General features: G+C 46.8%; 1 protein-coding gene across 1 annotated transcript in view; it reads left to right on the top strand.

Moving 5' to 3' along the window:
• Nucleotides 1-7,966, top strand: part of MRPS9 (mitochondrial ribosomal protein S9) — a 64,166-nt gene extending 56,200 nt beyond the window's left edge. The window contains exons 8-11 of the mRNA XM_049651253.1: nucleotides 145-313; nucleotides 1,334-1,442; nucleotides 5,503-5,672; nucleotides 7,693-7,966. Coding sequence (XP_049507210.1) covers nucleotides 145-313; nucleotides 1,334-1,442; nucleotides 5,503-5,672; nucleotides 7,693-7,784 — 540 coding nt within the window. The 3' untranslated portion in view covers nucleotides 7,785-7,966. The remainder of the gene's footprint in view (nucleotides 1-144; nucleotides 314-1,333; nucleotides 1,443-5,502; nucleotides 5,673-7,692) is intronic.
• Nucleotides 7,967-14,900: the final 6,934 nt, after the last annotated feature.

The raw sequence follows: 14,900 nt of genomic DNA, 5'->3' as shown, positions 1-14,900 counted from the left end.
CATGTGAAGGTGCACGGGTGTCATCCTGTCAAAATTCATCAAGAAAAGCAACATCGGAAAGATCAAGTATACAAAAATAGAAAAAACTTAGCAAATGCAATTACACTTGCATCTTCTAATGAATTTTTATTTTATTGTCTGCAGTATGCACAGTTCATTCGGCTGCTAGAAAGGTTATTGACAGTGGAGTGCAGTGCCGAAGAAGAAGAGTTTGTGCAGAGGTTTCGTAGGAGTGTAACTGTTCAATCAAGAAAACAGCTGATTGAACCCTTGCAGTATGACGGGCAAGGAATGGCCTTCAGCACAAGCGAAGGTAATGACACTCTGGGGAGAGAAAATAAATTTCGTGAAAACGGAGAAACTATAGTTATTTTTATTTGCTCTTGCTCCCTGGTATTCATTTGGTTCATTTGGGGTTTTTTTTCTTTGTGTTTTTTTGTGGTTTTTTTTTGTTTTGTTTTGTTTTGTTTTGTTTTGTTTTGTTTTGTTTTCCACTGCTGCCACATTGGATTTTCTGATTTTCAAGGCTCTACTGAAGTTTTGAAAATCTGAACCTTTTAAGGCCCCAAGAAAAAATGTGGATGTGTGCCTACACAATCACGTTAACACTTTATTTTCACAGATCTATGTTAAATCTTTTTATTTTCACCTTTTCAACTGCCAGAAAGAAAAAATGTTCCTAATAAAGGTTTCCTGTGTAAAATGAAATTGCTCGGGAAATCTGTTTGTCAGATACCGAATCCGTGAAACATGGTCCTTGCCTCCCTTCTTCCTTGTGGCCAGGCGGACGTTCATTTTGCTGCTGCTTTTAAGGACCGACCCTGTTACATGATAGACCTGCAGCTCTTCAAAATTGAAGAAACGAGTGATTTCAAAGAAATGGGACCTTTCCTGAGGAATCCTTTCATTTCTACCGATGATATTTTTTCATACCCCTCATATATATATATATAAAAGCTGTCGGATTAAATACACTCTGATGGATTGTAAACGACAAACACTGTAAATTGGTTGTTTTTCTCAAGTAACATAAATACATAGGAATTATCTCACTGCTTATTGAAACTGATTGAAAATCATTGTGGTATTACTAAAACACAATTGAGGAACAAAACTACCCCATAATAAGCTTTACTACATGGATTATGGTGTAGTCACCTGTTTTGTTTTTGTATGACTTACAGTAGTTCTAGAACTTCCCTACGCCCCCTGTATATATTGTCATTCTGGGGTGTGGGGGGGGAATCTAATGTTGTTTTATCGGTCTCAAAGCATTGGCCTAACGGCCAATATCTTAAAAGACTTTCCCTGGTAGAAATTTTATATTTTAAAGGTAAAAGAAAGAGTGCAAAAGCAGAAGCCATTGTTTATGAGCATGGAAGTGGAAGAATAAAAGTAAATGGAATCGATTATCTGCTTTACTTCCCAGTGACACAAGACAGGTTAGTTTCTGCTTTTGCGTTTGCTTTTCGTCTTTATTCTTTATATTAAGGGGGCTTCCGATTTTCCGATTATGTATGTCTGAATGATGGTTTCTCTTTACCAGTGTGATTAATTTATCAAACTAGCTAGAGGGAAGCTACCACTATTCTTTATGTAGCTTTTCAGGTTTTGGAAAAGCATCTCTAGAATTCCTCATCAGTTGAATCTTCCTCCTCTCTTCATCAGCTCCTACTGGAAGTGGAGTATTTGGGATGTAGCTCACATTCTGGAATGCAGACTATGCCAGAATGAAAGAAGAGTAGACTACCACCTTGTGTTTCCCTAGTTGGGGGGGGGGGTGGATGCACACAAAACAACAAAAACCAACCTTGGCCCTTACATGGAAAATATTAGACAAAGTCTGCTTTGTCACTTTGGATTTTTTCCTACTCAGAGGAAATTGATTATATATTGAGCAGGCAATGAAACCTGACGTTTATGTGTTAAAATAGGAGCTCATCAGGCTTTGCTTTAGTTCCCAGGGCTAAATATGGCAGCTTTATGTTTGGAACTTTGTAGCCCATGGAGAAACAGACATTAATCATAAACAGGTATCAGAATTCAAGTCCTCGAAACATGCTCCTCTTTGATCTCTGTGAGTCACTATCCAAAGGCCTCTTTTGGAGACGGTTATTATTTTTCTAGTAGTTACTGTCCTTATGCACGGGTAACACAAGTTCTGCATGAGCAGGCCCTCCTCTTTAATCCTCCTGTTCCCTGAATGTGGACTGTGCTATTTAAGGTGAAAGGGGGCAGGAGCTCTTACGATCCCCATGCTTATGTAAGGAAAAGAGAACCCTGTTAGTGTAGTGCAAGCTTCTGGACTGCATACTTACTTCAGGGAATGTATGTTTATTTTATTGCCATATGTGTCTGGGTCAAAGAGTAACCAAGTCCGTTCAGCTTGTAGTTCACGGAGTAAACTAATTCTGCCGTCCCTCTTGCAGGGAGATGGGTGGAGGAAGCCCTTCTTTCCCTTCAGAAAAGCCAAAGAGAGACCCAGAACTTGAGCATTGGGAACTGCTTGGAGCAATGGCATTTGACCCTGACTGCCAGTTTGCTTTCAGATAGAGCTCCCGATGATTTAACAAGTCTCAGTTTATGGCTTGGTCTCATAATTAAATGGTAGCCTTACAATCCTTAGAACTTGTTTTTCACTCTGAATTCAGCAGGCATCTGCTAAGGATTGTCTGTGTATGCAGTCCTGTTCTGGGCATTGTGAAGAGATCAGAGCTGTCGAAGATAACGATTTCTGTCATTAAGAAACTTCTTCTCTGGGAAGCCTAAGGCTAGTCTTGGTGGGAATGGGCCCCCAGACCATCTCGTCTTTAAGCGGTTGCAGGGATTTGGGGCAGCTGTGCTAGCTGTGGGCTGGCCTTTCCTCATGCGGAAGCAGCTCGAGAGCTTACAGATTCCGCAGCGAGGCGACCACTGACCAGTAGGAAGACAGCTGAACGGAGAATCAGATGATCTTGCTTCTAGTTCTGTTTTCTAGTTGTGTGACCTTTGCCCAGATACTTAAAGGTCACTTGGCTAGTCAGTAGGAGAGAGTTGGACTTCATCTCCCAGATGCTCTTCTGAAAGTCCGCTGGACTGCTAGCTGTCTCTCCGGGGCCCTTTCTTCAGGCTGTGTGCACAAACATAGCAGACAGATCATTGGGAGCACTGACTGTGTTGCCTTCCCAGGGTTATCAGAAAACTTGTTCATTCGTTCATGTGTCACTTACACATTTGTTACTATGTGCCTAGCACTGTGGGATACAAGGATTAATAGCCCTTCTGATTTGGAAAGGCCTTGGCTCCATCAGCCAACCATTAAAACAACTCTGAGTTGATCATCTGTACAAAAGAAACACGTTCCTCACACAGCACTAGCCATGTAATAGGGGAGATAAGATTAGCATTCTGAGTGGTTACAGAAAAAAAAAAGTATGCGTTTGTACAGATGCTAAGTTACAGGCTTTTGAATTGGTGCCATAAGGGGTAGTGTTCAGAGAAGAGAGAAAGGAAATCGTTTTATTTTTATTTTTTTTCAAAATAACTTTGGTTATATAACAAAGAACAAAACAAATTTGATTCTTTTTTTAAAAAAATTTTTTTTAATGTGTATTTATTTTTGAGATAGAGACAGAGCATGAGCAGGGGAGGGGCAGAGAGTGAGGGAGACAAAGAATCTGAAGCAGGCTCCAGGCTCTGAGCTGTCAGCACAGAGCCCGACATGGGGCTCGAACTCACAGGCCGTGAGATCATGACCTGAGCCGAAGTCGGACGCTCAACCAACTGAGCCACCCAGGCACCCCAAATTTGATTCTTTTAGCCCAGGATTTCCTCTGAGATGCCTGCGAGAAGATGAAGGCTGGTTTTGCCTATGTTCGTTTGCAGTCCAGAGGAGCGAAAATTGATAGCTGTAGATAATCATTTCCCTTTGGGTGTTTTTTCACCTGCGTATAAATTTAGTTTTGTTCCTCCGTGTGCACCAGCTTCCCAACCGTCCAGGCCCTTCACGATGGTCTGTCTTACCTTGACCGGTCCATCTCAGTCACCGTAGTATATCTGGAGTAGATGGTAGAATGTATGTCTTCTGAATTTTAGTCTAGGTTTCTTTATGTAAGCATTTGTTAGGGAATCTTAGAGTCTTAGGAATTAAGACAGATAAATGTTTATGCTCCCAAACAAGTGGGTGACCAGAGCTTCTCTTACTAATGTCACGTACCTGTCACTGACCGCTTACCTGCGTTGGGCAGTGCAGAGACCTCCCGTGTGTGATGGAAGCAGCATCCCTACTGAAGCAGTGCTATTGCAAACTCCAGTTAACTATGTTCTTGGAATGTCTTGTTCAGAGAGAAGGTTCTGCCCATTTATCTGCATGCGATTATTTTGCTCATGCAGTCCAAGGAGTACAGTGTGAATGTCCCGTCCGCATCAGTCTTTCAGCATCACTGTGGGACAATAAGCTTTATTTGGGGTCCAGAAAGCCACACTGTCAGATAAAGCAAGCAAATGCAATATAAATTGGCTTTGCTAAATATTCAGTAGAGGTATTAAGGCAAAATAGCAGGGGCGCCTGGGCGGCTCAGTCAGTTGAGCGTCCGACTTCGGCTCAGGTCGTGATCTTGCAGTTCGTGAGTTCGAGCCCCCCATCAGACTCTGTGCTGAAAGCTCGGAGCCTGGAGCCTGCTTCTGATTCGGTGTCTCCCTCTCTCTCCGCCCTTCCCTTGCTCACACTCTGTCTCTCTCTCAAAATAAATAAAGGTTTAAAAAACTTTAAAGAAAAAATAGCAAAATCCAAGTACCTGACAGAGGCAGTGGTGAACACTGTACCTGGTACATAAATGATGTTCGAATACTTGCTGGGTTGAGCGAGAGAAGCTCCAGGGCCGTGTTGTGTCTGTGTTCCGGTCTCTAATCCAGGGGTGCCTGCCCGTGCCCGAGTGGGCACTCCCTGACTGCTGCGGGAAGCAGGCCTGGCTGGGGTTGTGCGGCGTCACCTGGCACCCGGCGGGTAGTGGGACCCCGCCACTTCGAGAACTGGTAATAGGAATGGGTGTTTCGGCAGGGGGAGCGTGGAGGTGAGAGGAGTGGAATGTGGTGCCAAGAATTTTAAAAACCAACCACGCCAGGATGAACAGCATACACTAGACAGGTATTTATGGTACGCCTTGTTCAGCGAGTCCAGATGGCATTTGACGTTGCTTGCCGACTGAATCCAGAGAGATTCAGCTGACGAGGGGAGGTCCCCCACTTTGAGACTTCTTTACGAGGTTATCCTCGAGCTTCGCAAGGTTCTCGTGAGAGAAAAGGGGTCAGCAGTGAGAGAGCGTATATCGCCGTATCCAGGAAGAAGGAGTCAACCTCGCATTCCAAGTATCAGAAATACCAGTCGTCCTTCACTTAATAGGTTTGGCCTTGAAGTATGATCTCTGGCAAGCCTCATACGCTTTGTATACATGTTGAGAATGTGAGCAGTTCCTAAAGCGGGTATCTTTACAGTAAACTTCCTTTCCTTGTGGCGCGTTTTAGAGAACAGCTGATGTTCCCTTTCCACTTCCTGGACCGGCTTGGAAAACACGATGTGACCTGCACCGTGTCGGGTGGTGGGCGGTCTTCGCAGGCGGGAGCCATACGCTTGGCGATGGCCAAAGCCTTGTGCAGTTTTGTCACCGAGGAAGAGGTCGAGTGGATGAGACAAGGTACGTGCTGAGGTGGGAGTTGGGGGTAGGGGGGCAGCTGTCTCCGCGCCATCTGTAAGTGGTCACGGAGTCCCGCACCAGTTACTGGAAATCAGAGAGTACTTGGTATCGCAGATTGCTGCCTGCTCTTTTTGTGCTCCAGGATCATAACAGTGTTTTACGGTTTTGATTTCTGTGAGGTGAGTTTGAATTAAAAAAAGAAAAGGAGGTCCTCCCAGCGTCCGGGAAAGTTTCTTTTGGCCTTTAAGGCCTAACCTCTTATCCAGTGTAGCAAGCACTACTCCATTATGTTTCACAGGTGAACCGGTGATGGGTTTTTTTGTTTTTTTGTTTTTATTTTTTTAATGTTTATTTATTTCTGAGACAGAGCATGAGCGGGAGAGGGGCAGAGAGAGAGGGAGACACAGAATCTGAAGCAGGCTCCAGGCTCTGAGCTGTCAGCATGGAGTCTGATGTGGGGCTCGAACTCACACACCGTGAGATCATGACCTGAGCCGAAGTTGGTCGCTCAACCGACTGAGCCACCCAGGCTCCCCCCGGTGATTGTTTTATCATAGAAATTTGTAACCGTTTGGTGTAATAACCAAGCCCATGCTGTTTCCAACATCATTGGAGATTTTTGTTTTTCCACTGTGATGTGGCTGTGAATTTTATGTTGTCTTATTCACTGCAACACTCTTGTCACCTCACCATGAATACAAGAGTCTGTGCAGTGTGAGAAAGAATACACAGTCAATATGTCCATTAGGGCCCCACTTTCACACTTAACTACAAATCAGGGCAGTTCTAGCTGAAGGTCACCCTCGAACTGTTCACAAAGGGAAGAAAGCGTTGCAGGCGCTCCTAGCTGGCTGCACGGCCTGGGCAAGTCACTTAGCGCCTCTGTGCCTGCACTTCCTCTCTGGGCACGCAAGCTGGCCTCTGCACCCCCTGCCCTCCCACAGGAGCCGCTGGGTCCTCACTCCGTGCTGCAGATTAGCACCGCTTAGGGCTTAAGTTAGTTGAGTTTTTAAGTCTCTTAAAAGTCCATAAACAAATTGATTTTTAAGAAACCCACTGTTTTGTGGGATTCATATCTAGTCATTAAAGTAACTTGTAGGACCTTACTTAACAGTTCTGCTAGTTTGACTTACTGTGTATATTAAAAAGTAATAAAGTGTTATTATTTATAATTCAAACTAGAATTTAGACAAGTCATGTCTGCATTTTGTCCAAAATACTGTTTTATTCCATGCCTTTTAAAGACAAGTAAATGCAAAAACTTACATAACAAGTGATTGAAGTTTCCCTTTGCTTTACGGCCATTCACATACTCCTAATAAGATACCTAGACCTGTATGCAGTGACAAGAAGTGCTAGTTTTGGAAGAGTGAGAAAGACACTGAAAGACTGGGGTCTGTTTACATATTTGTAAAAGCAATGTAAGAGCTTTCTTATCACTGGTATTCTTGAAATCTGTGGTTCCAGCCACCACTGGGGCACATTATTTGGGGCATATGTTTGAGAATAACTCATTAATTGCCTAGAAATCTTAATTGCTCCTGATGATTAAGAGAGTGGAAGCTTCCGGAAGTTTCTTTTCTCAGATATGTTTGATAAGTCATACTGTATGTGTTTGTGTACTCATGTTCTTAATCTATAGTGCCCATATACTCCCTCTTACTTCACCATACAGTGCTGCTTTTCTGCCTCTTCTCCATTCGAACTTCCACACCTGTAATAATAAGTCGGCGACGTAAGTCCAGTCACAGTGAAGAGTGCCCGCCCACATAAGAGCAGACTTAAGTTGAACAGGCTTAAAAACTACAAGAACCCATGGTCCTCATGGGATAAGGAGAGCAGACTCAAACAACGTAGCTGGTGTTTGTCTCGAAATGGGGAGAATGTCCTAAAAGAGTGAAAGCAAACTGCTCTCATGAGATTTATTCCAGGCTGGTAAATTATTACAGGTCTGGTTGCTTTCCGGCTAGGCAGCGTGCTATTTCCATGGTTCATAAAGGCCTCTCTCTCTACACTGCAGCTGGACTGCTGACTGCCGATCCACGGGTCAGAGAACGGAAGAAGCCAGGCCAGGAGGGAGCCCGCAGAAAGTTTACCTGGAAGAAGCGCTAAGTGTTCTTTCACAGGAGAGGAGAGGAAACGCTGTGTATATGTGCCCGGCATGCGGCAGACATATGATAAATATTTGCCGGCTAGTGTGAGGGCAACACTATCGGGCGTTTGAGTTGTGAGACAGTTTATTTTTAAACGCTACTTCGTAAAGGTTACCCTGTAAATACAATTTTTAAAACATGTTTAGCTTCATTCTGCTGCTTTATTTTTTAAACTTTTTCAGAAGGTAGTTTTAGAAGCATGATTCATAGAATTTTGGCATATTAGATCTGAAAGGAACATTCAACAAAATCTAGTCAAGTAACCTCATTCTGCAGACGAGAAGGCCCGGCCTCCAAAATGAAGGGACCCACCAGCGCTACACTGCTAACTGAACAAGAGAGGTAGACCAGAACTCGCTTCTCCTGCTGCTGTGGTTTTCCCGTACGGAGGCTGTTATCCCATATTTTTCAAACTGAGAGGTGAGGATGCTTGTTCAGAAGAATGAAGTAAGCTGTGAGCGTCTTTGTCAGGAGCCGGAGAGGGCTGGGCTGCCAGGTGTCAGAGGAGTGGCTTCAGACAACAGGCCAGTCTCCCGCTGGCCCCTGGCAGCCACCATCCTCCTGTTTCTATGGGTTCAACTTCGTAAAGATGCTACATAGAAGCGACACCGCGTGCTGTTGGTCTTCGTCCAGCTTCTTTCCCCGAGCGTAACGCTCTCCACGTCAGGTACACGCTTTCAGCTACAAGGTGAATTAAGTTCCGAGGATCTAACATGGTGATGATGATACTGTACTGGTACAATGGAAGTTTGCTTAGAGAGTAGACCAGAAGCACTCTCACCAAAAAAGGTGGGGCCGGGGGTGGGGGGGTGCGTAACTCTGCAAGGTGATGGTTGGGTTCATTAACTTGATGGTAGCAACCCTTTCACAATCCGTGTATATGTGCACTAGCCACCCCCCCCCACCCCCCCACCCCCCCGGGCATTTGTTCCAAGACGCCCAGTGGATGCCTGAAAGCACAGATGGTACCAAACCCTGTACATACCGGGGCTTTATCCTGCACATAAATATCATGATAAAGTCTAGTTGATGAATTAGGCATAGCAAGAGATTAACAGTAAAAAAATAGAATAATTACAATGTGCTGTAATCAGAGTTACGTGAATGTGGTCTCTTCAAAATACATTTTTGCACCGTATCCCCCCTTCTCATGCTGCCATGAGATGATAAAATGCCCACGCGAGGTGATGCAGTGAGGTGTGTGCCCTGGGCCTTGGGACATAGTGTAAGGCCACTGCTGACCTTCTGATAAAGTAGCAGGAGGGTCATGTGCTTCCGGACAGGGGTTGACCTCGGGTATCTGAAACCACAGATAAGGGGGACTACTGGATACCACATCGTCGCACTGTACATCTGAAATATATTACTACAACTTCGTCAGTTCTACCTCAGTCAAGCTGCAGAGAGAGCCAAATGGAATTAGAGTCTGTAATCACCGCTATAGTGTAAACAAGAGACTAACCCAGGGGAGGGAGGTGCTCCCCCAGCCCACAGAGGTCTCAGCAGAGGTGTCTGAGGCAGGAGATCCAGAGGCTCTGAAGGAAGGTGGGGAGGCCGGGAATTCAGAGGCGGAAGAGCAGGGGTGGGGGCCCAGGTGTGGAGTCCTTGACTGCAGGTGACCCCTCCCCGCCCCCGGGGCGGCCACGCAGTAGCCATCTGCAGGTCAGCAGCGGGGGGAGGGCTGCTTCCCCGGTACAGCCTTGGTGCCTGTGTTGGGTCTGAAGGATCACATTTAGGTTTTTGGCCAACAGCTGGACAGACTCCTTAGTCATAGCTAAATGTTAACTTGAGTTGGTTATAGGATTCCTGAAGTTCTTTGAGAAACTTGGATCTTAACTTTATTGCAATTTTGCAGTAGGCTTCTGGCGGGGGAAAAGGTAATTGGTGTCAGAGGTACCTTAAATCTATTTTAATATGGTTGTTTTAATAAATACAATACTTAAAGAATTAGACCCTCAGTGTTCAGTTTTCCTTCTGTAGAGAGTTACCTAGTACTGGTTTCTTTGTAAATTTGGCTTAAAAAAATCTAGGATAAGGTCTGAAACGTGTACATACTTCAGATCCTTGAAGGGTACGGTAACATGAAACGTGGGAGGCGTGTCACCTCATCGGACCCAATGCACTTTTCATCTCCCACGGAATCGCAGGAAACATGTTCTGTTTTTTTTCCTATGCAGCAGTCCTTCTCTTGTGAAGCACTGGCAGGTTTTGCTCAGCCCCTGCCTGTCCGAGCATGCTTTCTCTCACCTTGACAAGAGAGAAGTGACGCGTGGCCCTGCCGTGCGGTACGCGTCTGCTCAGGGCTTGTAGGTGTCTGTGGGGCCACCAGCGCGGGGCTAGCACCTGCCGCCCTCCTGCTGGATGGGCAGGGCCAACCGCGCATGCGCCGGCCGGAAGCTCTCCTAGCAGGTCCCTCGCTGTAGTGGAGGAGACAAAGTGGAGGAGGTCTCGTGGGAAAGCGGTGAAGTCACAGTGAAGCCAGGAATGGAGCCACTGACCAGGGCCCTGAAGGACAGGAAACCCAGCAGAGACGGGAGTGGGGTAAGACGTGGGATTGCAGACTTCGGCAGCAGGAGACAGGCAGGAGGCAAGTTCACAGACGTTTGGATGTTTGGGGAACTGAAGGAAACCTGAGGGCTGGGGTGCTGCCGGTGGGGTAGGTTGCCACGGAAACCCAGCCAGGTCTGCGACGGCGGGAAATGTCGGAGAGATGTCCTTGCTCACCGCCCAGGGGGATTCATAGCCTTTGAGAGAATAGCAACGAGGGCTGAGATTAGAACAAGGATTTCAAACTGTTAGCCACACGACTCCCTTATTTTAGCTATTAGGTAGGATCATAGCACATAGTACAGTTGTCCTTTGAGCTGCACGGGCCAACTTACATGTGGATTTCTTTTCAATAAGCACAGTACTGTGAATATATCTTACGATTTTTCGTAATAACATTTTCTCTAGCTTGACTATAAGAATATATAATAAATATACATAAGATGTATTAAACAAGTATTTGTCATCAGGAAGGCTTCCAGTCAACAGTAGGCTATTAGTAGTTAAGTTTTGGGGGAGTCAGAAGTTACACACGGATTTTCTCCTGCATCGGGGTCAGCGCCCCGAGCCCTCATGTTGTACAAGGGTCATCCTATAACAGAATATGAGTGTTAAGTGCCACCTTCCTGTGAGGCAGCTCTAGGGAGCACGCTCTGAAATCTGTCCCTCATGCAGATCACAGTTGTTGCAGGAGCAAGAGGGACTCGAAGTACGGGACCCCTCCGGAGACTACAGTGACACTGAGGGAGCAAGCAGAGTGACCAGAAAGGGGATGGGTGTGTGGAATGTTCCAGAGATGGCCTGGACAAAGGTGACAGACTGCTGTAGGAAGCAGGGGCTGTAGATACCAAGCAGGAGAGTAAGTGGGCATCTGGTAATTCAGAGAACCACAAACCCGGGAAGGGCAGTTGGTGGCAGAGGGGACAGTGACACGACAGGGGCCGGCTTGGGTTTTGCGGAGTTTCCGGTGTTTGGGGACCGCTGAGTGGTGCTGCCCGGCACACACTTGGGAACCGAGAGGCTGTAACTCGGATCTTGCTGATCTTGCGGATCTTGCGTGCGTCAGGCTGGAGACCTATTGGGGAGGCCGTCACATGGGGAGGCATTTGCGGTGGGGCTGGAAGGGACGCACAGCAGAAAGAAGGCAGAGACTCTGCTCTGGGCTTTAAAGCCTGAGGTAGGGAGAAGAGCCAGAAGCAGCACCAGTGACGGTGGAGGAAGGAGGACATCTGGGGGATGAAGCTGTTGGTGTCTTCCCCGTGCGGGCCAGGCAAGTGCTGGGGGTTTGTGTGCTCGGCAGATCACCCTGCCCTCCGAGTCTCAATTTCCTCACGTCAGGGTGGGGTCACGGTCTGCCCTGGCAGCGCCCGGATCAAGTAAGTTGAAGTGGGAAAACCTGCTCCAACTGCAGCCCAGGCACCGGGCCATCCGAGTGTGGGGATGGGGCAGCCGACCAAGAGGATTAAATCGGCTCCAAGCCCTTGTTTCTTTGCTCAGCTGGAGGCAGGCTCTTTCGCAAACAAGTGGTTAGGGCAGGAGCAGCAGGCACTTGGCTTTCCAGCCTCTGGTTCGTGACCTTCTCAGCTACCTTGGTCGGAAACTTGGGGAGTGTGTCCGAACACCCCACCCACTGCGTGTGTGGACAGCGTTGGAAAGGGCTGACAAGAGCCAGTTTCTTAAAGTAGGCATTTGACAAGATTATGGCCTCGAGATAACAGCAAGAGCTAATGGCTTCTGTAGTTCCTACTCGGTGCCAGATACTGTTCTAAATACTTGGCAAATTTAATCCCTGCGGGAACCCTGTTAGATAGACACAGAAAAATCATCGCCCAGGGAGGTTAAGTAACTTCCCCAAAGTCACACAGGGAGGAAGCAGCCAAGCCAGGTTGAAATCTGGAAAATCGGCTCCAGCATGTGTGCTCTGAACCCACCGAGGCAGGACAGGATGGAGCACGTGAGCCGCCCCGACCACCTGTGCTCACACGGCCCACATTGTTTGGTGCAGTCAGAAGATTCGACAGAGGAGGCGGGGCTTCCGGCAGATCCTAATGGACAGGTAAGCATTGATTACTTCGCATTTGTACTATACCCTACGTAGAGCCTACATCACATCCAAAGAGGGGTATCATAGCTACGCCATCGAGATGGGATCACTAGGACAACAGTGGTGGGCCAGATGCCTGGGGAGAAGGTTCTAGGCGAGGCATGGACGACGACAGCAGTCCAGGGACGGAGCCCGAGGAAGGTGAGACCCCCGCCAGTTTGCCCACGATGGCCCAGCCTCCACCCCTCATTGTAATTGGTTATCTCAGTAGAACTGCTAAGTAGTTCTGTCTTTTGCTCCCCACGCTTCAGGGCACAGGTGAAACCTTCCAGTCCTTTCCAAGGTCTTGTGGCTCTGTCATTTTTCCTGGGCGTAGGTCCAGTCCATCGCTCTCACAAGATGCCCAAAGGGGTCCCTCCCTGTAATGGTAAGGACCACTGGCAGAAGGTTTTTGTTTTGTTTTGCTTAAGGAAAACAAGCCTGGCCTTTGGGGGCCGTCCTGAATGCGGTGGGTGAGGCAGAGCAGGTGTTGTAGGACACTGGGGAGAGGCGCTGCACCCGGTGGGGGCAGAGGGTTGGGGAGATGGGTCCATGGGTGTCCACTTAATACGCCTTCCACAGGTGATACATTGGATTCTCATTCTGCACTGTTACATGATACAAGTAACTGCAGGGCCACCCTGAGGCGGTCCGTGGAGGTTTCAGAACAGTCTCTGGAGTTCGTGACTGTGACCTCGAGCAAGCTGACCTCCTTACCCCTCAGTTGCTCATTCGCGAAGTGGGGAGAACAGTGGCACACGTCCAAGGATCACAAGGAGTCCTGAAACCACAGGAAGTGCTCTATAAACGTTGGCTGTGACTCTCATCAAAAGATCCCTCTTTCGCCTCTGTCATTCGGCTAAACAAAAGTGCATGGGTGACCCACGAGCTTAGAAGAAGTGGTGATGTCAGCAGGTGGTTTCCTTGAAAATGAAGGACCACGTCATTCGGTAGGTGTTTTCCTCCTCGTGTTCACGGACTACCCGGAACAAACTGAAACGCAATGGCACAAATGGTGGAGTGATTTGATGTTGCAGAACAAGTGCCTCCGTGTCTGTGAAAAGATCCAGGCCAGACTGGATCCAGGGACACACAGACATCGGGTGTGTTCAGCCTGGGAAAGCCCCCAGGGCCACTGTAGAGGGCACCTGGCGAGGTACTTGGAGGCATTTACGAGGAAGGATCAGTAGGTTGTGTTTTGCAAACACTGAAGTCAAGTGCCTTTAATAGGCTGTAACACAGTCCCCAGAATTAACAGGCACTGAACTATAAAAATAAAAATCATCACCTCACAGAAATTATTGCCCCTTTGGTGAACAACTGTGTGGTGAAAAACAACGGAACTTTCTCCTATTCTAAGCCTTTGGCTAAAACAACGCATAACTAAAAACCGGAAATAATTTTTGAACACTGACCTATAAAAGCTACTGAACATCACTACTGTGCGCAAAGTCTTAGCAAAGAATTTTTGCTGTCATTTTACAGGAAGTAGAATACAAATCATTACTGAGGTGCAAAGTGTGAAAAGGATTTTCAAAGAAGAATTCAAGTGCTGTCATAGTATTACTCGTCCATCAATCATAAACCATTAGCTTCTTAAACTAAAGCATCAATATGGGGCACCGAATGGCTCAGTCGGTTAGGCATCGGACTTCGGCTGAGGTCATGACCTCACGGTTCATGAGTTTGAGCCCCACGTCAGGCTCTGTGCTGATAGCTTAGAGACTGGAGCCTGCTTTGGATTCTGTGTCTCCCCCCTCCCATGCTTACTCTCTGTCTCTCAAAGAAAACAAAACAAAAACTAAATCAATGAAATTAGTATCATATATATATATATATATATATATATATATATATATATCATATACATATATATATGATATATATGAAAGGAACCACAGATCAAGTATTTCACTAGGATTAGAAGACACTTCAAGTTTCCTCGTGTAAGTCATAAATGATTATGGAGCAGAGGCCTATATTAACCATGTGTTTCTGATGCGTTCACATCCTGGGGCCAGACCTGCCTGCCAGCGAACCTTTCATATGCAAACCAACCGGTACAGCCTCCACATCCCCAGCCACCACCTGTTTTGGCTGTCACTCTTGAGGACACCTCCTCCTGCCCTAATCACCTCAAGGCCACGTGTCCCAGCGGCTCCTGGTGCTGCCCTGCATGGCCCAGTGTGGCACTGCATGCCCCTTCCTCTCGGGAACTGTGACAAAAGACTTTCCCATGGCAGTCACCTCCTGATCAGTTGGCCTCACCATACCCGAATCATAGTAAAACCTACATGGTCAACAAGGTTTCAACCATGAAAGGCACTGCTATACTATGACCTCTCTGTTCTAGGATTGCGGTAACTTCTCTATGTTAGTGCTTTTTGTTATTCAATTTACCACCCTTTCCTAGGGTGGTAAATTCCTTTTTTTTTTTTTTTTTAA

The sequence above is a fragment of the Panthera uncia genome (assembly GCF_023721935.1).
Source record: "Panthera uncia isolate 11264 chromosome A3 unlocalized genomic scaffold, Puncia_PCG_1.0 HiC_scaffold_11, whole genome shotgun sequence".
Taxonomy (NCBI): domain Eukaryota; kingdom Metazoa; phylum Chordata; class Mammalia; order Carnivora; family Felidae; genus Panthera; species Panthera uncia.
The sequence above is the reverse complement of the archived record's forward strand: the minus strand, read 5'-3'. Positions and strand labels throughout refer to the sequence as shown.